The sequence below is a fragment of the Muscardinus avellanarius genome (genome assembly GCF_963383645.1).
Source record: "Muscardinus avellanarius genome assembly, chromosome: 9".
Taxonomy (NCBI): Eukaryota; Metazoa; Chordata; class Mammalia; order Rodentia; family Gliridae; genus Muscardinus; species Muscardinus avellanarius.
This window is the reverse complement of record NC_137795.1, coordinates 92929651-92955548: the sequence shown is the minus strand read 5'-3', so window position 1 is coordinate 92955548 and position 25898 is coordinate 92929651. Positions and strand designations below refer to the sequence as shown.

Sequence of the window (25898 nt, the reverse complement as noted above, 5' to 3'; positions counted from 1 at the left end):
CACGCCCTCAGAGACAGGGTAATCACTGAGGTTTATAGTGCTGCCACTGGGGAACTCAGAAAAATTTAATTTGAACTTTAAATGATAGACTAATACAATACCTTTTATAAGGCTTTTAATAACAACGTAGAGGTTGTAAAGCAAGATAAAGAAATCAATTAGCAAGAAAATTCAGGCGTATGGATAGCTGGCATATTGCCTGCCAAGCCTAATAATACAGAAGTACAGTTAGTGTGTGCACACTGATATGTATAAACACACAAGTTATATGCCTCCACGAATACAGAGGTACACAATTCACTTTAGATTAAAACCTACAATTACTTTCTCAGTTTTAACCTGAAAGTATATTTCTGTTAAATATAGGGTGATACATGGCATGCCATTTTAACTTTGAAAAACATAACCTCTCAACTTTATAATCAGAGCCAGAAGGGCCCTCAAACTCCATCAATAAACTTTTAGAAAGTCAATTTACTGCAGAACTATTTTCATAGACTCATCTCTTTTTCTCGCTCTAAAATTTTTCCTTAGGCTTCAATTTTCTCCTTTGTGCACACTAACCCAAAGGCAAGTAACTCTGGAAATGATTTTTGGTGGGTTTTTTTTTTTTCTCGTTCTTTTATGGAAGGGCTTGGTTTCAAAAGTTCCAGAGAAACGGGACACACCCCCTCATTTAGTGACTACAGACATGAAGCTTGGCAGAAAGGTAGGTATTATACTAGAATATCATATTTAAATGGTATTGGGTCTTGGTTTTCATTTCACAAGACAGAAAAAGGACTATTCTCACCATACATCAGAGATAAGGTTGAAAAGGTATTAATTCCTTCAAAGGGCTTTTAATCTCTCAATGTCTTAAAAAACAAAACAAAATGTAATATTAAATAGACTATTCTTTGGAAGTTTATAATTAGGATGAATGCTCTGAACTGCTTTATTTTGAAGGAAATATTGATGAGTTATTTTATTTTCAATACATAATTTCAAAATTTTATTTTAAACGTATTCAGAATTATTCATAGCTGAGTGTTGAAAATAAGTGTTGATGTATACTAAATCCCTACTAGCAAAGAGTCCCCTGCCAAAATCACCAAGTGAATAATGTTATTTAATAACAACATAACAGAGGGCAGAAAAACTGGAAAGCAAATTAAGTTAAATCAAAAAATAAGCAACAACTACTGCCACCATAAGCCCAAGAACTTTCTAGCCATTAATGAATCACCTGACTAGTTAAGATCTGCTTCTAAACATGTTTAGCCTGTTAAAATGGTCCTTTTTAAAGAAAGGTTAGAAGTACTGACAACCTTTTAAATATTTTCTTTTAATTAGAGCACACGTCTCTTCCTTCATTTAGTAATAAATGGGTCCAACTATGTCCAAAATTTACAGCTACAGCTCACTTCCATAGCCTGGCAGAGGTGAGTTGAACTTTAAGCTGTAAATTTAGTAAGTAATATATTCACTTCTATAACCAGAACAGCTGGCAGAGTACCTGTCAAAGACCAAAGATTCATATTTCTCTGACTGAGCTGAGAAATATCTGTCAAAGATAATATGCACTTAGTGAGAAAATTTAACTGAATAATGAAACAGGAATGGCTGGCATAGTAATTCTATACCATTCTAAGACCTATTTGGAAATACAGAAAAAATAATGAGTAAGTTAGAGGATATAAAAGTAACAACAAAAAAAAAGAATCATGGTTTCACATGACAGACCAAGGGCGAAAACATGGTAATAGAAAATAAAGTGAAAAAAATAAAATCTAAGCAAAGAGAGAAAACAGACAAAGAAATGAAAAATAACAAAGAAAACTGACATATGTAAACAGAAAAGGTAACTTAGGGAGCAAAAAATAGATGGGCTTCTGAACACTCTTCACACCTCAGAGACAAATAGAGACAGTAAATCCATGGGACCAAAATGTTCTCCTCCATGAGCCGGAGGATTTCAGGTGCCGACCCAGGATGCATGCAGTAAATAAGAGTAAATAGGAGACTCTAAGTGCTTAATAATATTTCATTGATTTTACATGGTTATAAAAGTACAACTTCTCTTTTGAAAGTATAAAGAAAAATAATCCATTAAGATCATTTGGGGGTAATGCCTTTTTAAGTATTTTATACACCAAAAAACTGTTTCTCCAACACACACACACACGCACGCGCACACACACACACACACACACACACACACACACAATAAGGCACGCTTGCTATGTTTTCAACATTCTTTAGATGATCCTGTATAGAGTTTTCACCTCTAGTTGTTCCCTTCGCCTATATAGCCTAAATATTTTCCTGTTTCCTTTTTTTTTTTTTTTTTTTTTTTTTTTTTTTTTTTTTTTTTTTTTGTGGTACTGGGGTTCCTGGAAGCCCTTCTACCTCCGGGCTACACTCCCAGACACCTATTTGGTATTTTTGTTTGGAAACAGGGTCTCTTAAGCCAGCACACGCGCCTGGCTTCGAACCTGCGAGATCCTCCTGTCTCTGCCTCCCAAGCGCGGGGATTACAAGCGTGCGCCACCACGCCCGGCTTTCCTGTTTCATTTTTAAAAATCATCTATACTGGGCATAGTGGCACACACCTGTAACCCCAGTACTTGGGTGACGGAGACAGGAGGATCACAGGTTCACCACCAGTCTCAGCTACTTAGTGAGGCCCCCCACAACTTAGTGAGACCCTGTTTCAAAAACTAAATTAAAGTAGGGCTGGGGATGTAGCTCAGAGGTAGAATGCCCCTGGGTTCAATCTCAAGTTCTGAAAAAAAAAAATCATCTAAGTCATCAATAATAATTGTATTATTATTAAGAGTAACACATGTTCACGGTGTACACAGGGAAATCCTTTCCTGTTCTCTACTGCCCATTTCTATTTCCAACATGTAACTGCTGTTATGAGTTCTTCAGTATTATTCTAGGAATTTTCTATACGCATACAAATAATTATGTCTATATAAATGATACATACTTAAGCACCCAGCCATTCAATTTTTATGCAATAAGTTAATATCATATATACTGGTTTTCAACTGTGTATGTAGAGGGGGTTACTAGGGATTGAACCAATGGGTATTCTACCTCTAAACTACACCTCAGTCCTATTTTATTTTTTCTTTTGAAGCAAAACTTCATTTAAATAGCCAAGGCGGTTCTCAAATTTGTGATCCTTCAGTCTCAGTGTCCCAAGTATTGGATAATAATGGCGTGCCACCAGATCAGCTCATTTCTCTTTTTTTAATACCCAACAACACAGGCCAGAAACAGTACCACATCAGCACATAGAGATCTTTTTGATCCTTTTCAAAGTCCAGTATTATGTGAAATGGACACATAATAATAATGTTGCGATGAACAACCTGTTACATATTTTTTATGAACTACTATGGTTTTTGTAGAATGTGGAACTGAAAATGAAATCCCTTGGTCAAAGAACATGACAATTTTTATTCCCCAAAGAAGGATATTGGTTATTCAACCACCAAAAGAAAGCTGTTTACCTCCTCCTCTCTGTCACCATAGCATGCTATGGCTGTCATTAATTTTAGCTATTTGATGATCCAAAACTTGGGTTTGATTTCTCAGGTTTGTATCTCTCTACTCATAATGTTGAGCAACCTTTTTATTTTTATTATACATTTGCATTTAAGTCTATGAATTACCTCTCATTTTTTTATTACTATTGTGAAGAACATTTTCATACTTTGGATAGTTAACCTTTATATAATATACACATTTTTCTCGGAGTCTGTGTTTTATCTTTTGGCACCATTTTATAGAAGATATATTTTCAGTTTTTAATAGCTAAATTTATTAAATAATTTATAACCATAAATTTATTAAATAACTTCTAACCATAATGCTTTTATGTTCTATAATATGCTCAGATAAGCTTCCATCACACATATTCTCCTATATGTTTTAATGTTATAAGGTTCTATCATTTAAAGTTCTAGCTAGAACTTTCTGTGTATAAAAAGGAGGTATACCTAAATATATTTTCCTCAAATCGATAGCCAACTGGCTCAATACTATTCACTAAGTAGTATTCATCTCCCATATCACCACTCCCACTTGAATTATAGTTAAAAAAATACTAAAGTCCCATGAATCCCGGGTTTGTCACTGAATTCTATATTGTCACAGGAATTATTTTTTCTTTTTAATCTTAAAGAGTCTAAGTTGCGGAGGGCCTTGATAAATTGCTGAGGCTAGCCTCAAACCTGCAATTCTCTAGTCTCAGACTCCCAAGTAAAGGGGTTACAGTTCTCAGACATCATGCCTGGCTCCAATAATTTTATTTTCTTTTCGCATGCCTATGCTATTTTTATTAGGGTAGCTTTACATTATAATTTAGTATCACATAAGAAAAGCCCGCCTCCAAACTCTCCTCAATTTTTACAAACAATTCTTATGTATTTATTTTCCCATGTAAACTTCAAATTTCATTTGAGTTTCAAAAACCTCAACTGGGATTTAATTGGAACTGACATCTTTATGAGCTAAGAACATGGACAATCTCACCATTTCTTTGATTCATTTCATCCAAATACAATTTTCATTATTTCTGCATTTATGCGTGTACCTTTCGTTTCTAAATTCTACTGGTTGTCTATTGCCTACACCAAAAGCCTCTGTTCTTTATATTTCTTAATGTAATTTTTGTTTGTTTTCTCCTATAGCAGAAATGTGTTGTTTGGTGTCTGTGGGAACCAACCATCTGAACAGTCTTTGTATTTAGAGAGAATCCCCACTGTATTCAAAGCAGAAAGAGAGCCCCACTTCCTACTACAGATGCTGAAGAAGGCCAGTTATGGCCAAGACTGCTCAGTAAAATGGATGCTTTCACCCAGGGCTTCAAATTTGGATTAAATTAGGAAAGAGCAGGCCATTTCCAGATCATTCCCAGCGGAGTTTAAACTCCAGCCATTATAGGGCTAGTCCCAGCCGTGGTAGCAACCCCACTCGATACTTCCTGCAGCTTTTCTAAGACTGTGTGCTCAACTGCTTAATCTGCCTTCACTCCTACTGGATTAAGAACATGGCTATACATAGTTCCTATAAATCCTGTGCGATGCCTGATAGTTTTCAAATAATTTTTTTATGTTTTAATTTACTGATTTTCTTTATTTGCAATCACGAATCTTAACTAATATTATCATCCTTTGAAATAAGGAGCATGTTTTATTTGATTTTGTCTTCCTTAGTGATTTTTAAATACTAGACATCTTTAAATATACATATTTAGGCTAAGAAAACAAGAACAAATTGAATCAATACATTTTCTCTAATTGCTAAAGTTCAAGGCAAAATAACGTCTAACTCACATAAATTCAGCGTTCCTTGCCATTTGCTGCCAATTGAAGTTTCCCACTCTCTACTACCTTAATGTGGAAATATAAATTCCATTTATTATTAGGAAATATTTCTTGACCACAAAGACCTTTTTTAACAATAGTTTTCAGCTTATATCTCTGACCTTGTATAAATATATCTAATGGTGTACGGTTCTCACAGTTGTTTCAAGCTACCTAAAACTTTATTGTTCTCAAGTTGTGATTTCTTTTGTCCTTTGGTGACTTTATTTTTTAAATACTTTTATTGGTGCATTATACTCTCACATCAGAACAGAAATCACAGGTATAATGACTAACTTACACGCACTTAGAGGGCTTTTCCCTAGCTCCCTCCCCATTTCCGGCACCCATTCCCCATGCAGGGTATAGAGATTGACCCTGATGTTCTCACATATGTACAGAATGTCAATGGAAGTCATTTCTTCTTTGGTCCTCACTCTCCCCACTCCCCTTCCCCTGGACCACCTCCTTGACTCTCCTGAAGCTTCTCCTCCATTATCTGAAGTCCCTCTAGTATCCTGATTACTCCCTAGCTTCTCATATTAGAGAAAACATATGACCCTTCACTTTCTGTGACTAGCTAATCTCACTTAACATAATGTTCTCCAGGACCATCCATTTTCCTGCAAATGACATTATTGTTCTTTATTGCTGAGTAGAATTCCATTGTAATGTATACCCCGTAATTTTGTAATCCATTCATCTGTTAATAGATATCTAGGTTGGTTCCACAATTTGGCTATTGTGAATTGTGCCGTTGTTAACATGGATATGCATATATTACTATATTTCTCTGATTTCAGTCCCTTTGCAAAAGTACCCAGAAGTGATATAGCTAGAGTGATTTTATTTATGTCTTAGAGTTAATCTTTGAGTACTTTTCTTAAGAAAAAAAAGCTACTTATTGCCTATAAGTTTATATCTGAGAATGTCTCTCTGCTGTCCATGCATGTCAATGTCCACTTGGCTGGGTACAGAAATCTTTGGTCCCAACTCTTCTCCATTCAACAATATAGACTTTACTCCACTGTCTTCAAGCATTCAGTATTGAAGAAATTCTGATGAACCTGACTTCACTCCTTTTTGTGAAAAATATTAGAGCTAACTGTATACAACAGGTGTGGTGGTACACACCTATAATCCCAGCTACTGTGAAGGCAATCAGGAGGAATGAAAGTTCAAGGCCAGCCTTGGCAACTTAGTGAGATATTGTCTGAAATAAATAAATAGATAGATAGATAGATAGATAGATAGATGCGAAAAGAAGACCCAAATAATTAAGTAAAACAAAGGTTTTTTTTTCCTCTCATTAAAAAAAAAAAAAAAAAGCCCATCTAGGGCTCAAAGAGGCTGGGATGTGGCTTTGATTGTCAAGGTCATCTCAGATCTCAGACAACTTCATGTCATCAATTCATGTCCCAGACAGAAAGGACAGAAGGGCCACTGAAGAGTTAAAGATTGAGCATGCTAATTTACTTGGCACCTTTGAAAATTTTCCCCAAGAATCCACATTCAATAGCTTGCAAGCAGAAGTCCCACTGAACAGCTGTAGCTATAAAAAAGGAAAACAAAACAAAACCTTTTTAGCTGGATCTAGGGCCACCAGAAACAAGTAAGTATTGCCATTAAAAAATGAAGGGGAGAATGGATATTGGGTAAACAAATAACTCGATTTAAGCAGATAACATAATTATTCTCCCTACTGCATATAGAATTTGTTTTTAATAAAAACTTCAGGATCACATCCAAGAATAGATTTGTTGAATTTTACCTTGAATGTTTTATTTTTAATTTGCAGACCGAGGTCTTTTTTTTTTTTCCCCCTCCTATTTAAGTAGGTTCTTTATTTACATTCCAATTATTGCTTCTGAACCTCACTGTACTGGTTTGCTCAGGCTGTCATAACAAAGTACCACAGACTGAGATGTAAACAGTAGGAATTTATTTTATCAAAGTTCTAAAGGCTAGAAATCTGAGATCAGGATGTAGGCAGGGTTGGTTTCTTCTCCTTTACTTGGAGATGTTGGCCTTCTCCCTCTGTCTTCACAGGGTCTTTCTTCTGAACCTATCTGTGCCCTACTCTCTACCTTTTTTGTTTTTGGTGGTGTTTTTTTTTTCCTTAATAGTACTGGGGATGGAACCGAGGGGCATTCTACCTCTGAGCTACATCCCCAGCCCTATTTTTTAGTCTATTTATTTATTTATTTATTTATTTATTTATTTATTAGTGGTACTGGGGTTCCTGGAAGCCCTTCGACCTCCGGGCTACACTCCCAGACCTTTTTAATATATTTTTATTTGGAAACAGGGTCTCTTAAGCCAGCAAGGCTGGCTTCGAACCAGCGCAATCCTCCTGTCTCCACCTTCCAAGCGTGGGAATTACAAGCATGCGCCACCACGCCCGGCTTTAGTCTTTATTTTTAAACAGGGTCTCGAAGTAGCTGAGGCGGTCCTCAAACCACACTCCTCCCGTCTCAGCCTCTTAAATGTTGGAATTCCACGTGTGGGTCACCACACCTGGCTCCTACTCTCTTCTTTTAACAAGGTTACCAGTCTTCTGGGTTAGGTCCCACCCCAATGACCTCATGTTAACTTAATTCTTCCATAAAAGCAATTCTGTCTCCAAATGCAGTCCTAGTCTGATGTAGTAAGGACCGGGATTTCAATATGCAAACCTTCAGCAAGTATGTATGATACAGACTCTGACGCCATCGTCTTGGCGAAAGCTTCTGGAATATCCAAACTCACTGGCTGGATCACTGTTTTCTGTCTTTACTATTTATTATCTTTCTTTCATCATTTTGTCTTTTTCCTGGTCATGTTGAGGAAGCTTTTCTTCCATATTACTGATTCAGTTCCTCTAATGCTTTAAACCAAGACTTAAACTTCTTTACTCCATTTTTGTTTTCTTACCTCTAACTCACGTTTCAGTCCTCACAGCATCTCTCCCTAACCCTTTCTGCAGTGCCCTGTTTTTGTTTTGAGGAAGCTGCCCGCTTGCTGCAGACGGCTCAACAGCTCAGGGTCTTCAGTGAGAAGCACCTGCATGGGCCCCTGGCTGATCCTTGCTGGGCAAATCTGCCAGTCCTGGGTTGGTTCCATGGGTCTCTCTTCCTCTTCCAGGGACCAAGCACAGGAACGGCAGGGGCACAAAAGAACACACTCACTAGCACAAGCACAAATCAAGTCTTTGCTTGTGTCATGCCTTCTGATAACTTCCAAAAGCAAAAGCCTAAAACTGAAGGGGTAGGAAGTGCCCTTCTCCCACAAAAATGGAAGAGGGGGGAGTCGTTAGTTTGAACAATCATTTAATCTACTACGTGTCTCTCGCATCTTTTGAGCAACCTTAACCATAAGTCTCCTACGTTTTTCCTGTTTGATTTATAAATATCTTTTTTCAAAAATCTGTCTTCCCCTGAGACCTCAAAGTAATACTTGTTTTCCCCTATGCTACAGAAATATACACAAGACTCACAGTGCTTTTGTTTTGTTATTCATTCTTCTGTGGGAGGAAAGCTACTCAGGCCTGCTACTGACCACCAAACACTGGAAAGAATTTCCTTAGCACTCTCTCTCCCACACATACACAACTCTCAGCTTAAACGGTAACTGACAGTCAACTTATTCAGATCCAGTCTTGAAGTCTTGGGTCCATATTTCTAGCTCATTTCATGTGCATGACACAAGTTTTTCTAACATCTACTTGCTGAAGATAATAGAAATGTCTTTCTCTTTCAAAGCCTCACAACTAAACTGAAACATCACACACAAAGTTGGTGCAATTTGTTCAAACAGGATAGGACCTAAGAGCTTCACGGCCAGCATGCACTACTCCCTGGACTCTTATGGTTTATAGGTGGATGAAGAAGCCCAAAGTACAGTTCAGTGAATAGTACTCAAATCCCCTCTGAAAACACTTGATGACTATTTAAAGAAACTTTAGAAGGATGCCTATTATGCACAGCTATCTGACATATGTTAATAACCCTAATCCTCTACTATTGTAAGGTTGAGTCTTACTCCTTCCAGGTCTATCCTCACCTAGAATTTGAGCTCACTCAGCTCCTTAATATAGGCCATGCTACAATTGACCAAAGGAAAAAAGAAAAGCATTTTCTCTGAACCTCTCCTGAAGTACTCTAGAAGAATGAATGCCAAAAGCAGAACAAAACCCTAAGTGACAAACAACCTTATAACTTTAATTGATATATATAATTGATATGTTGTATTGATGTGTGTGTGTGTGTGTGTGTGTGTGTGTGTGTGTGTGTGAATGTTTGTGTATATATTTACTGGAGATTGAAGCTAGGGGCATTCTACCTCCAAGCTAAACCCCTATCCCATTTAATTTTTTTTTCTTAAAATAGGGTCTCCCTAAGTTGCTGAGAACCTTGCTAAGTTGCTGAGGCTGTCCTTAAGCCTGTGATCCTCCAGTCTCAGTCTCTCGTATACCAGGATTGAAAGTGTGTGCCATCTCACCTGATTCCATATATCAGTGTTTTTTTTAAATTTGGCTGTTACTGTCCAATTTAAGGGGTTTTTTTTTTTCATTTTCTTCCGAGATATACAAGAGTATCTCTAATCCAGTATAGAACAGGCTCACAGAAAAATATTTTCTCTATATCCTTTCAGAAGCGGATCACAATAAATGAAGACTCTGAGTCAGCCTCTCAGAACTTGGAGTATGTGCTATTATAAAATCATCTTCAAGTTTCAGAAACAGTACATTAAAGACAAAGTAAAATAACCTAGGATTTTCTGGGAAAAAAGTATATATTTTTCCAGTGAATGCCAGCAAAGAAGCTATTCAACCCACCTCATCTTCCCTTTTTCCTTGTTACGCTGCACAACTCGGCTGGTGGATTTGATGTACAGGTGCCGGTGCAGTTCATCGATGAGAACCAAGTGGAGGTTCATCTTCTTGCTGTGAAGCTCCAGCCTGAGGTCACTCAGCCCTTCCACCTGGAGCAGGGGACCCTCCAAAGACTCGACTGCTGACACCTGAAAAGGGAGGGAAAACAGAATAACCCAATAGTCTTACAAACAAGAGAGGCTCTCTCTAAATGCTATCAAAAGGGCGTTTATGAAAACCTTATCAGCGTAGATAGGCCTAATCTTGCTCTTATAGGATTTATCATCTAAGATAAATAAAGGTTTTTAAAAAATCTTGACAAAGATGAACAGGAAGGCATGTAAAGTGCCACAGCCAAGCTGTACATACTATTTATCTTCTCACATACTGCTTATCAAAGAACACAGGTAAAGTGACCTCCCAAAATAAATGATCCCATCATTCATGCCTTGCAAGAATCCCACATGCTGATGGTTTAAATCAACGTTCAATCGGTTAGCCTTTTAAGACTAAACAACAGCACACTATATGAACGTGTGTGTGTGTGTGTGTGTGTGTGTGTGTGTGTGTGTTACTGGGGATTGAAGACAGGGGCATTCTACCTCTGAGCTATCTCAGCCCTTTACACTTTTTATTTTGAAACAGAGTCTTGCTAGGTTGCTTAGAGTCTCACTAAGTTGCTGAGGCTAGTCTCAAGTTGCTGAGCCTCCCGAGTATTAGAATGACAGGAGTGCACCACCGGGAGAAGATTTTATTAATAGCTTATTTTCAGTGCTGATCACAAGTCTGAGCTGAGCTAACTGAAGACACACGTGCATCTACCTAGGGCTGGGCTCTTTCACTCCTCGTGCACATACACACACAGAGGTAAGGCATTTTTTACAAGATGCTGCAGGTGTAAATAGCACTCATTGCCTCTCCCTAGCCTAATCCAGCTTGATAGATGAAATAGGATTTGAATGGTAAACAGGATAAATTACATGGAAGGAGATACTCCTGTGGCTTGGGAGATTTTAAAGAGAAATACGACTAGATTCATCACATTGGCATATGAATGTCTATAATAAATGGAGAATGCGAAGGATTCTGGGAACCTAAAGTAACTAACTGAAATTCAAGCTGATAACTAAAGGAGTGGCGGCACAGATGGTACATATAGTCATAGATATGGAATTATGTATTACCTATTATATAATAAAGGTCTCTTATAACTTTTAAAGAAAAACAAAGTGAAGAGCATATTCTAGGTATGATTCCTTGAGAAAGGATGAAGAGAGAAACACGAAGAATGTAAAAACAAAGAGGAGAAAGTGAAGGAGGAGGAAAAGGAAGAGGAGAAAAGAAATGATCCCACGATGAGCTTGGAGGGAAGAGCACTCAGCGCCCTGCAGGAGAAACACCAGACTATTCCCTGCTTAGGTTATACTTCTAAAGTTTCCCACTAGATGCAGGAGAGGCAGTAACTAACAACACTACCTACTTCAGGGTAGAACCATGGAATGTAATTCCCCTAAAACATCCAGCATTTATTCCTAAGCAATGGATGTGAAATGCAATGGTGATCAAAACTGCTGGTCACGGATCTCCAGCAGGCCAAGGAGTCACTAGGAGCTTGTAGACACTGAACACAGCAAGCTCTCTAGCTGCCCAATACAAGGGAGCCTGAAACGGTTAAAAAGAAATGCAGTGGCTCACCTACTGACACATCGCTTGTTTTGTGATGTGCTATAATCAAATGTCAGTAGTAAATAAGTTTCCTTAAGTTAAGCAAGAAAGAACCGAGGAACGGCAGAGTGACAAGCCCTGGGCCAGCGCTGCCCTCTGAAGCTTTGCCAGTTCGTTTTCACGCTGACTTGCAAGTGCCCCCGCGAGGAGAGCCCCTGGGCCCTGTGCAAGCTGCCAGCGACTCCAAATGGAAAGGCAGCCTCACAAAATGACCAGAGTGTCCCCAAGGAGGAAAAACAACAAATTCATTTACACTCGTGCCCTAAAATGGATTTTAACTTGAGTCTCTAGTGAAGAAAGGAGGATGCATTAACCTTCGGTGACATCGAGATCCAGAAAATGAAAAATAATTTGGTAAGCCACTGGCCCATCATGTCGCCTTATCCCTTAAGGTAATTAAATCCAGCTGAGATATTTAAGCTTAAAAACCACCCACTGCACATCCACACTTGGTTGGTTTGTAGGAATTTGCATGAAGATTTTTAACCCCAACAGCTCATGTTCCTAATACAAAATTAGAAGACAGTGTCAACTTTCAAATCCACTTAATCCAAGTTTTAAAAATTTCAGGTAAAACAAAGTGCCTGTCGCATGTTGAATGTTCACAGAAGTTATTTTTAACAGTACCTATTTATTCTACAGAGAGCAAAGCCTCAGAGAGGTTTGCGTGGTATTTCAAAGCACCATTTTCTACAGGCATTCGCTCATTCATCATTTCTATGACCAACTTTCTGATGTTTCCTTGACCCAAAACACAAGTACAATTAATATATAAATGATCAAGGGAAATCTTAGGAGCTCAAATTTTAAAAGTCTCATCATAAAAAAAGAATAGAAAATAGTCTCTTATTTCTATAAAAAAAAAATACAGTGTTTTATTTTCTGGCTTTCACTTGCTACAAGCCTACTTATAAAACCAACACTGGGAGCTAGGCAAGGTCATTGCTTGAGCCTCCCCCAATCTTACTAAGTGATGTGCAAGCCAGTTTGAAGAAAATAATTATCAGTGCAACATTTGAGCTCTAGAACATCACTTTAAAAACCTGCCATTTTTCTTGTCTGGCTTTTAAAAGTAGCCCATACCACTAAATGATATATAAAGGAAAAGATGAGGAGGAGGCAGTCAAACCTCTTGTCTCGGCCTCCTAAGTAGTGCGATGACAGATGTAAGCCACCACACCCAACAGAAAACTTTTACTTGGCTCATGGCTTCAGAGGTTTCAGTCCAGGGTTGCTTGACCCTGTTGCTTTGGGACTGTGGCTGTGAGAATGTACTGTGGGGAAGGCCTGCTCACCTCATGGTAACTGGCAAGTAAAAGAGAGGAAGGCCCCAGTAACATCTTCAAAGGCATGTCTGCAATGACCTAACTTCATTTCGCTAGGCCCCGCCCCTTAAAGGTGCCACCACCTCCCAGGCTGGTAATTAAGCCTTTAGCTCATTGGCTTGTGGGGCATATTCAAGATCCAAATCATAACACTGGGCTTTTCCAAATGATTAACACAGAGCACTTTTTAAATAATGCATTGATGAAACAACAATCAAAATTTAAGAATGCAGTTGGATTAAAGTAGACAGTAACCGAATGGTCTCAGTAGGTTAGCTGCTTTAAGAAATTATCAAGATCAGGGCTAGTAATGTAGCTCGGTGGCAGAGTGCTTCCCAGCATGCATGAATCCCTGGGTTCAAACCTCAGTAGGAAGGGAGGAAGAGCAGGAGAGAGGGAGGTTCCTAAGAGTGTCACAGGTAAGTCTGAATTATAACAAATATATGTTAAATTATAAAAAATATATGTTAAAATTATAAGACAAGACACAGCAGATGAAAGATCAAGTAGGCAACACAGAGTACAATGAATTTGCAAATAGACAGCACAGTCACAGAACAAACACTAAGCATTCATGACCTAAATGATCTCCAATATGAAATCCTAGAACTTCCCAGCATGCCACACTATTTGTTTTTTTTGTGTGTGTGTTTTGTTTGTTTTGTGGTACTAGTGATTAAGCCCAGGAGCATTCTATACCACCAACCCTTTTTAATTGTTTGTTTTGTTTTAAAACAGGATCTCACTAGCTTGTAGAGTTTTGCTACATTACCGAGGCTGTCCTCAAACCTGTGGTTGTCCAGTACTCCCAAGTACTGGGATGACAGGCATGTGCCACCAGGCTGAGCCACCACATTATTTCTTAGATTACTACATAATGATGAATCAACTAAATATATTTAGAATTTTTCTTACATATATTTTGTAAAACAAATGTTACAGGGAAAAAAAAGACACTACCAGCAGAGGGGTTTTTTTTTTTCAATAGAATATATTACCATCTACCAGAATATTAGTGTTCTATCAACACAGTTTGAATTGCTCATAAAGATAACAGAAATCTGGGTGGAGTGGAAAACAAATATTTCGTTTAGGACTATGAAGATAATGTTCCCAAAATATTTTAACACCCAGTATGGAACAGGACAGCATATTTTGTTTTGTTTGGTCTTTTCATATTTTTAGTTTGTTTGTTTTTTGGTTTTGGTTTTGGTTTTTCTTTGCGGTACTGGGGATTGAACCCAAGAGCATTCTACCTCAGAGCTATACCCCCAGCCCTATTTTTTATTCTTTATTTTGAAACAGGGTCTCACTACATTGCAGAGGGCCTAAGTATCTGAGGCTGGCCACAAACTTGCGATCCTCTTGTCTCAGCCTCCCAAGTACTGGGATTACAAGTATGTAATACCATGTCGGGCTAGGACAGCATGTTTTGCTACTAGAAGCCCATCCATGCAGGAAAACAGAAATTTAAAAAAAAAATTTTTTCTATAACACAAAAAGTAAGCCAAGTATACAGTTAGAATTTTTTGAAAATTGCCTTGAGTTAAGATACAGGCCTACAACAAAAGAAAATCTTTGTACTTATGATCTCACATAGCATGTGTATCTGCATTATAATCCCTTTTATTCCTGAATAAATTCACTACTTTGGAGAGCCACTGTCTCTGTGGTTATTTAAATGGACAATACTAACGGTTTTAGAAGCAAGTCTGAAAGTTTTGGTGTACCTGAGACATCACAATACTCTTTAGAACCCTGTGTACTTAACAGCATCAGATAATGTGGAACAACTGTCCTAAAAGAATAAAACCATCTTATGTGTATATGACACAGAAGTGAAAACAAGTGAACCTAGGTTCACAAGTGAACCTATGTTCACAGAAATCCCAACTGTTAAATATAAACATGACAACATCATCCACTTAACTTTCATTTATAGCATGACACCAGCTACCACAGGGGCTAGACTCCTCTTCAAGCAAAAATGTTGCAAAATGTCATGAGTGAAACCAGGTGGGGTGGTACAGGCCTATAATCCCAGTACTTGGGAGGCTGAGGCCAACCTCAGCAACACAGTAAGACCCTTTTTCAAAATAAAAAAAAAAAACTAGGGCTGGGTCTACAGCTCAGAGGCAGAATATCCTTGGGTTCAATCCCCAGTACCAAAAAAAAAAAAAAATGTCAGGAGTGGGGATGGGAAAAAGAGTACAGTTCATGCAGGGAGAATAAAGAGAATCCACCAAGACTTTCGGCTACAATGAAGGTTGAGAGAAGTCTTCGGAGGTCCAAAAGAAGATCAATCTCTGAAGCTAGCTTCGCCGTTTCTTATGGCTCAGCTTTGCCAGTGTCTGAAGGCCTCAGGCTGCTGACAGTCTGATACTGCAGACAGACTTCCCAAGGATAGCAGCATCACACGCGGAGCAAGGCCAAGTGCCTGGAGCGAGAACTCCTCAAATCAGACAATCAAAAACGCCCATTCTTACATCAGCCTGATAACGTATTATTGATCAGATTCAGGTGCCCCATCTCCCTCAGGAAACCCAATACCTATAATGCAGACTCAGCAGTGCTCTCACCATTAAAAACAGGATGCTGTCTACCTCCGTTCTCCCTTCATTACCGTTGGGGTTATTCCATGTTTTTATTTAATAAACCTTCACCAGCTCAAATGAAAGGTTGTTATTAGTTCAGCTAACAGCCAAATGATAATGCTCCAGAGAGATATCAGTGCTTGTTGGTGCATTAACAAAGAGAAGAGAAGGGCTGGGGTCAAGCACGTGTCAATGGAAATGAGGCAATATTAGGTACTGAGGGCTTAATGCAATAGACTGCAGGGGAGATAATGGCATTTATAGGATGAAGCCAATGAGGGGAAGTTATTGATAAGTGAATGAAGGGAGGGCCTTTTAAGATAAAGTGTTGACAGAAAAAGTGCTTTTACTGGTGAAGTCCTTCTTTAAAGTGTCTTCAACCCTATCTTCGAAAACAAAACCCAAAAGAGATCATATGGGACTTGTAGCTTCATGAAAGATCTCACCCCATTACTGCCATAAGAACAGACTTGTTCTAAAAGCACGCCATTTTATTAGGCAATTCTTTGGCCCCTCTCCTTTTTAACTTCCATATTGAACATGAGGAGTTCTGCCACAAGTAATCCCCATATTTTATGAAGACAAAAGCCATCCACTTGGTGGTTTTGCTCCTGAAGTAGGGCAGCCAGGTCTTCTCTGCTATTCCACCAGCCCAGGCTTCACAGAATGCAGAATCCGAGAGATGACATTCCTTTCTACCGTATGAGAACCTAAAGGTTGATAAAACAAACTTTCATACTAACTTTACAGATTTAAAAAAAAAAAAAAAAAGTCAAGCCAGGAATGCCACTTCTTTTTTTTTTTTTTTTTTAGATTTTTCTTCTAAATTCCAAAAGTAATACATGCTTAACCAAGAAAAAAGACACAAAAATTCAGAAAAGTAAAAGATCATTCATAACCCTGCTCATCAAATAGTAATATATAATCTTTTAACCTGATTACCTCCAATTATTTTCCACCCAGTTTTCACAAAAATAACTAATTTTAAACATTTCATTTGGTAATACCTGGGAACATTTTCTCATCTCTAAATGGTTTTCAGTGTTTTCATAAAGGTCCACAATGTGAAAACACCACAAATGAGATAAAAATCACCTACACTTAAGGCTGCTATTTTTTCAACTTTCATAAATCACTGTGACAAATACCCATGTGTATGTGTATATATAAATATTTCTGAGCCAAGCATAATTAAAAGTCTTATTCCTTTCCTTAACATAAAATTCTCCAAGTAGAATTCCACAATTATACACATATTCTGGGGTTTGGGAGCATAATGCCAAATTAAGAGCCTTTTTTACTCTAAAAGGCTTTATAACAGATCTGCTCACAATTACTTTTCTGATGAAATTAAAGTATACCTAACACCTCGGGAGAAAAGTCTTGCAAATTACTCACAGAAAAACTCAGAAATCTTTTCTTGTCCCAAACCTCAGAGTCACTTCAATTCCCAGTTTTCATGAGTGTTCTGTACAGAAAGCATTAAAACCTCTATGTTTCGTCCAAAATAAACACAACTCTAGAAAAGACAGTCTCTTTTAACAAATGTCCCAGAGTCACTTAACCCATCCTCTTATTTGTTATTCTGGGACATGAACAAGTTACCCAACAATTGTGGTCTTAACAGTTGGCAAAGGAGGTCTTGGAGAATCACTTCAAGCTCTCACTTCAATCAGGACAATTTCACCACACAGTGCACGAGTCCCAAAGCCATTAGAATGCTCGGCACTCAAACAACTCTTCACTAACATGAACTCTTAAAATTCCACAAAGGAATGTGAGAGAAATATGGCCTTTTTCTTTTAATTTGAAGAGCTAGACAACCGCAGGTAATTAGTATCAGAATGGGCTCAGAATCTCAGAGAAATTAGACTATTGTAGCAAGTTCCTCCTCTTCTTGTCCATCCAATCTAAACTACTGATCAGCTTTCTCAGACACAGTCGAGTTGAGGCAGAATGCTCCCATCAACGATGTGAGTTATCAAGGCCGCAATTTACACAGATACCTCTTCCCAACCGGCCACAGACTGACCAGTCAAAGTCCTGTTCTAGGAGGTCCATACATGAAGCTGAAATAAGAAATATTCTGGATAACTGCATGCAACTTGGGCATTATGCTTGACCTACATCACTCCTCCTACCGACTCAAGTGCGGAAGCATACATACGTAGTTTATCTGAGTAAACAACATACGTACATTACTGACGGCTGACTGGAAATGCTGCTCAAGGTAAACACACCAAGACTCTTGCCTTTTCTTTTTAACCTGGTACTGGGTAATGATGATGACGATGACACCTGGACAGTTTTAAATTTGCATGCTGTCTTATATTTTACAAAGCATTCTTTCCATATGCTATTTCACTTTAATTTTAAGGACCATTCAATAATGGTCATTCAAAATCTGCATATCCTCTCCATCAATATGGACACTAAAGAAACAGAGAAAAAAAAGCGATTTCTTTGCTCAAGGTACACTTTAATTTTAAGAACCATTCAATAATGGCCATTCAAAAATCTGCATATCCTCTCCATCAATATGGACACTAAAGAAACAGAGGGAAAAAAAAGCGATTTCTTTGCTCAAGGTACAGGTGAGTCGTAGAACCCTGCAATAAGTCAGATGAGGACCAACAACAGAGACGCACAAAAAATCAAGACGACATCTACTAAGAGTGCCAAGTCAGCCCAAACCTAGAAAATACTCTCATTTAGCTATTAAACTAAACTTAGTTGATGAAAAAATCAGGCCATGAAATGAGACTAAAAGCCAAATATTCATCAGTTCTATCAAAACTTCAACAAAGAAAGGCAGCAAAGCACCTTGGAACAGTATTTCTCCATAAATGAGAATATCACCATGCGATAGGTGTCTCACACAAAAATTGTGTTTCCAACTACTTAGAGCTGGCGTTAAAAACGGACAGTGAGTTTTTCTCAATTCCAGAGCACAAGCTATGCCCTAGACCACAACTTCCAAATTTGTCTGCGAATTGCATCACCTACAGAATGTCAAAAATTATTGAAGGCAGTAGGCCACCCACAGAGATTTTGATTTAATCAGCCTGGGATGTGGCCTGAGCTTTAGAATTCGTGAAAGATCCCGTAATGTGCAGTTTAGGAATCACTGCCCTACAGTCAGGCAAGCTGAATGAAAACTGCTAAACCTTATCAGGTTTTGTGTAATAAAATGGAATTTCTATTGGCTTTAAAATAAAAGAGGCAAATGAATAGCAGATTTAAAAAAAAAAAAGCAAAATAAAAGAGAGAGAAAACTAATACAATACCGAGGTAGCTATCAAACTGTCTGGTTTATAGAAACTCCAGCCTTCAAAAAGAAATATAAATAAAGAGGACTTAGAGCAAAGCTCTGTACTTCTATTCTGTAAGAAAAAAAATAAAATCGTCACATGTCTACTCAATTGATTTGGGGCACAAAAAAACAGGGTTATTTATTTAATACCTTATTTTCAGCTTTCTCCTAACTAACTCAATTTTGGAGAAAAAAAAAATCAGATGTAGGAGTTTGAGAGAATGGAGGGGTTTGAAATGCAGTTAGATACAACTACACCCGACCACCCTTTCCAAAGAGGAGGCTGCACTACCCCAAGCCCCACAATCTCTAACCTTTCTTACTGCATATTTCCCCATTGTCTTTATCATATGAGACTTTGATCAGTTGTTCACCATCTGTCTCTCCCTACTAGCATGTAAGCTCCTTCAAGGTCATGGCCACCTTCCTAGAAAACACATAACTAAACATCAGAAATGACCAACGAAGGCCTCGTCACATGGTAAACACCAGCTCATCCATCCATCTATCAAAATATATGCCAGATCATTTCCTGATAAATTCTTACTACAGAATGTTGACCTTGGTCTTTCAATCTGATATTCTACACTAAGAATAAATGTGCTTTAGGAATGGCTATTCCATTATTAATCACTGATATATTTTTATCACATTGTCGAGAAATCTATAAGAGATATTAGAACATGCCAGCAGTTGTTGAAATATTTTCAGGTTAAATCCGATAAGTCCCTAGATGTCCCAGTCCCTGGAATCCATAGAGTTCTCGCTGCAACGCCATTCCCAGAGTAGTGAGAAAAAAGCAAGCCCAGGAGACCTCGGAATGTCTCCAGCCAGAGATGGATGTTTGCCCTACTTTTCTTTTTCCTTACTTCTACACTGATCACTCGAAAGTGGATGCATTATCACCCCTATCCTGCCTGTAAGAAAAGGAAAATAATTTCAGCATATTTGCTAGTGACACATTTTACTAGCACAAATAGGAATAACCTGGTCCTTAACTGGTCCTTTGGCCCTGTTACCCAAACAGAAAGAAGAGCTTACATCAACTATCACTAAAATCAACACTCTGGTTTTTGTTTTGTTTTGTTTTTTGGGTTTTTTTTGGGGGGGAGGTGCTGGAGGTGAAACCCAGAAGCTTCCTACCCCCGGGCTACACTCCCAGACCTATTTTATATTTTATTTGGAAACAGGGTCTCACTAGGTTGCTGAGAGCCTCACTAAGTAGCTGAGGCTGTCCGGGAGTCAGGATCCTCTTGTCTCAGCCTCCCAAGAGCTGGGATTACAAGCGTGCGCCACCACGCCCAGCTTCTGTTTTTGTTTTTGAGGTGGGTCTCACTATGTTGCCTGGGTTCACCTTGAACTTGGAATCCTCTTGCTTCAGCCTCCTGAAGAACTGAGATTACAGGTGCACACCACCACACCTTGCTAAAAAATTGACACTTTTAATAAGCACTTTCCAGTATAGAACTGGTTTGTACCTAATTTCAATGTCCAGTAGTCTGACATGTTTAGTTACATAAGAGTAGATACTGAGCAATAAAGAAATGCTGGAAGCATCACCCCAACGTCTGATTTCAAATTATACTACAAATCTTTCAGAACAAAAACAACATAATTCTGGCATAAAAACAGACATATACACCAATGGAATAGAAGATACAGAGACAAATCTACATAGTTACGGCCAGCTGACATATAACAAAGATGCCAAAATATATGTTAGGAGAAAGACAGCCTCTTCAACAAATGGCGCTGGGAAAACTAGGCATCCATGTGCATCTTTCACCCTGTCCAAAAGTGAACTGAGCTCGGCGTGGTGGCTCATGTTTATAATCCCAGCATCTGGGAGGCTGAGACAGGAGGATCTCGGTTCACAGACAGCCTCAGCTACTTAGTGAGGCCCTCTGCAACTCAGTGAGTTTCAAAATAAAGAATAAAAAATGGGGCAGGGGGTGTAGCTCAGAGGTAGAATGCCCCTGGGTTCAATCCCTAGTACCAAAAAGAGGAAAGGGTATAAAACCAGAAACCTTGTAACTATTAAAAGAATAAGTAAGGGAAACAACTAGGCAACTATTTTCTGAACAACACTCTTTTAGTTCAGAAAGCAATAGCAAGAATCAATAAATGAGGTGGCATCAAAATAAGAACCTTCTGCAAAGCAAACAATCAACAGAGCAAAGAACATATAGGATGAAAACCTTTGTCAGCCAATCTTCCTATGAAGGACTCATATCCAGAATATATAAAGAACTGAAAAAACTCAACACCACAGAAGCAAATAGACCAACAAGGAAATGGGCAAAAGAACTAAACAGACATTTCTCAAATGTAAGAGAAGTACAAACGTAGTACAGATGAATGGATTGCGAAATTATGGGAAATACACACAATGGAATTCTACTTGGCTATAGAGAAGAAAATCATGTCATTCGCAAGAAGACGGAAAGACGTGGAGAACATTACGTTAAGTGAGATAAGCCAGGCATAGAAAGAGAAAGGACCTATGTTCTCTCTCTAATATGCCCAAACTAGGGAGTATTAAGAATACCAGAGGGACTCCAGATAATGGGGGCAGGGGGAGTGTGAAGAAACCTCAGCAAAGCTAGAATGGAAGGATAGGAGAGGAAGAAGGCTGGGGTTGATTAATGGAGGAGCTATATCTGTATATGTGTAAAAGTATGAATATAGCATGGTCAACCTGGACACTCATTGTTGGGAGAGGGACAAGAAGCGGGGGAGGGGCACCAAGCGCAGTCTGAATGTATGCCATTTTCAATATTTTCCACATAAAAATAAAAAAGTAAAAACAGCCACCAATTGCAAAGAAAATGTTCAACACATTTAACCATCATTAAAATGCAAAGGAAAACTTTGCTGAGATTCCATATCACTCCTGTCAAAATAGATAAGAGGAGTTATTAGAGAGTGAAATTGATTAAATAATATTATATGCATGTACCAATATACCACAATAAAACTCACCGATTACTGTTATTAACTGTACCAATTAAAAAAAAGTTTTCAGAAGAATAATTATAATGAAACTAAAAAATATTTAAGAAAAAAACAGACATAAGCCAGGCATGGTGTCACACACTTGTAATCCCAGTACATGGGAGGCTGAGACAGGAGGATCTCGAGCTCAAAGCCAGCCTCAGCAACTTAAGGAGAGCCTGTTTCAAAATAAATAATAAAATATGGCTAGGGGCATAGCTAGGAGGTAGAATGCCCCTGGGTTCCATTCCCAGTACCACAAAATAAAAAAATTATAGACATATAGTTTAACAAAATTAGGAAAACAATTCAACTTTGAGTAAGGCATTCAACAAAGAGATAAAACCCTTGAAAAGGAAACAAAAATATTGAAAATGAAGAACATAGTAAGTCAAATAAAAAACAGTTGAAAGTCTGAAAAACAGACTAGATCAAATAAAAGAATGTGTGAAGTGGAAAAGCAGGTCTTTTAAAATATAGACCCCCCCGCAAACAAAAAATGGAGACAGCCTACAAGACCACTAAATAAACAAAACTGTGATAGTCTCCAAGACCTGTAGAAAACCATTAAATGAACAAATATTGAAGTTCTGTAGTAAATAAAGGCAAAGAAAAAAGGGTATTGAAAATGTATTCAGCAAAAGAGTAGCTCAAAGCTAATCCAATGTCAACATCCATGTATAGGAGGCCCAAAGACAAAAACAGAAAAGATCTACACCATGGGATATTACCGTCAAAAGTAAGACAAAGAGAATTTTTAAAACTAAAAAAAAAAAAAAGGCAAGTCACAATTAAAGGAATCCCAGCAGACTAACAACAGAATTACATATTCTAAGTTCTAAAAAAAATAATAGACTTCCGGGAAGATGGCGACCGAGAAAAGCGGGGCTTAAGAGTCCCGCTAACAACCAATCTCCATTACCACAAAAAGAGCGCCTTTCATAGCCAGAAAACACCATCACCAGAAAAACAAAAAAAACTACCAGGCTCCAGAGAGAAAGCGGACTGAGAACAGAGCTCAGGGCCACAGAGGAGACACACGCGCCCGAGGACGCGGCAGCAGCGCCATACTGCCGGCGGCAGCGGCGAACTCAACAGACGGCTACAGCAAGCCAGGTGAGCCGCTGCGGAACAGCCAGGCGGGATCTTTCGGCACAGACAGCATTTAAAGCTCCCAGTGGCTGAGCTCAGCACACGCTGCAGGGATTCAGAGTGGAAATCAAAACCAGAGAAGAAAAAATACGCCAGCCTCATGGCCGAGGGCGTGGCAGAGGCGCCATATTGCCACCGGCGGCGGCAGCAGCAGTGAATTCACCGAGTCCAGTACAGCTACATCTGCGTACTCAAGAACAGTGAGTCAAATTGCGGGCCACAGAGGAGAAATCGCAGTATTGGGCCTCCTGGGACTTGACCCAGTGAGGGAGTGGTGGTGGCAGAGATATCACACCATAGGAGAACGTGCAACCTGGCACCCCCCCATAGTTTAAAGCAGCCTCTATCGACTCCCTGGGTCGGAGACTCTGTGATACAACCCAGTAAAGGAGTAGTGGGGTCTGAGATAATACAGACTCGAGATCCAGAGCACCTTAAGTGAAGCCATAGTGACCCAAGGGAAGAACCCAGAGAAGGCACAAACCTCCGAAATCATGGGAAAGAGGAATAACACTGGAGTAATGAATGTGCACAACCCCACAACATCAGAACCTGATAAAACAGAAAATCAGAGATTTCTAGAAGATCAAATCAGGAAAATAACTGTAGAAATAATAGAGGTGCTTCGAAAAGAACTCAGAGAGAGCCAAAAAGAGATAAAGGATGCAATTAATGAAGTAAAGGCCTCAATTCAAAGCACAAACAACTGATTAGACCACATGGAGAATAGAATCTCGCTCTTAGAAGATGAGCAATCCAAAAATGAATGCATAGTTTCTAATCTAGAAAAAAATATCCAACAGCAGGAATCTGACATTGAAGAAATATGGGCCCATCTTAAGAGAGCTAACCTAAGAATAATTGGAATAGAGGAGGGAAAAGAAAGTGATACCAAAGGGATCAACAATCTCTTCAAGGAAGTAATAGCAGAAAATTTTCCAAATATAGAGCAAGAGGTTGATACACAGATCCAGGAAACTTATAGAACTCCCTTTAGACAGGATCGGAGAAGAGGATCCCCACGCCACATAATTGTCAAAATGACCAATGTGGAAGCCAAGCAGAGAATCTTAAAGGCAACAAAAACAAAGGGCCAAGTGACATTCAGAGGCAAACCAATTAGAATCACTCCAGACTTCCCAAACCAAGTCATGAGAGCCAGAAGGGCTTGGAGTAACATATTCCAAACTCTGAAAGAAAACAACTTCCAGCCAAAAATTTTCTACCCAGCAAAACTTTCTATCAAATTAGATGGAGAAATAAGAAGCTTCCATGACAAACAGAAACTGAAGGAATTTATGTCTTCAAAACCAGCGCTAGAGAAAATACTCAAAGAGATTAACTACAAAGAAGAAATAGGTAACACACACCAGAACCAGAGAAACAAGAGTTTCCATCCAACAGACAACTAAGATTGGTTATCTGTGGAGATTCATTATTTATGTTAGTCTTTTACCTATCTCTAAGTTGTATTGTTTGCCTTTATTGTTGTTAATTTTTAGGATTTCTAGTTGGAATATTAATATACCTTCAGATATAGCATTTGGAAATATTTTATCCAATTCTATTAGTAACTTTTAACTCTGTTTACATTGTCTTTGGATATACAATATTTTCTTTTATTTTTTAGGGAGTTTGTATATTCTTCTGTTGCTTGTGCCATTGAAATCATATCCGAGAAATCACTGCCAATTTCAATGTTGTGAGGTTTTATGACCCAGATTTTCTCCTAAAAGTTTATAGTCTTAAGATTTATATTTAGGTCTTTTATCTATTTTGAGTTAATACTTGTATATGGGATTAGGTAAAGGTCCAATTTTATTCTTTTCCATGTAATTATTATTTTTCAACAATATTTAGTTAAAAGATTATTATTTCCACCACCAAATGTTCGTGGAAACCTTGTCAAAAATAATTTGACAATATAGGGAAGAATTTAGCTCTAGGCTTGTATTTAACTCCAATGGTCTATATATCTGCCTTTAGAACAGTACTACACTGTTTCAATTATTGTAGCTTTATATAGTTTGAAATCAGAAAATATATATCTGCTAGCTTTGTTCTTTTTCAAGATCGTTTTGGGTATCTAGAAATCATATTCCATATTAAGATAGATTTTTTTTCTGAAAAATAAATATATAAATATATGATAGTTTCACCTAAAAAAACAGAAAAAAATATGCTCTAGTAAGAAAGAAAGCAAAAAGAAATATTGAAATGCTATCTTTAAATCATCAAACGCTTGGTATCAGGCAAATGAAACTGTTATGTGAGATTATCATTTTTAATTTTGGATAAATTGCTATAATACTAGATGTCAACCACTAAGCCAAGCATGGGAAGGAGGGATGGGGAGAGAATGGGGTGGGGATCGGGTGGGGGCTGACTGGGTGATGTGTGCATGTATGTCTACAAAAGTTTTTATCCCACTATGATGTATGAATACAGTGCACCAATAAAATAAAATTAAAAAAAAATAAAAAATAAAAAATAAAAAATAAAAAAATAATAATAACAACCAACCAAGAATACTATATGTAGAAAAGCTACCCTTAAAAAATAAGAAAAAAATTCAAGAGA

At 38.2% G+C, this 25898-nt stretch overlaps 1 protein-coding gene across 1 annotated transcript in view; it reads right to left on the bottom strand.

Moving 5' to 3' along the window:
- EXOC4 (exocyst complex component 4) overlaps nt 1-25898 on the bottom strand; it is a gene marked incomplete at both ends in the record, with an annotated part of 858131 nt that overhangs the window by 776479 nt on the left and 55754 nt on the right. Inside the window, one exon of the mRNA XM_080701126.1 lies at nt 10180-10364. Within this exon, the coding sequence (XP_080557252.1) occupies nt 10180-10364 (185 nt within the window). The remainder of the gene's footprint in view (nt 1-10179; nt 10365-25898) is intronic.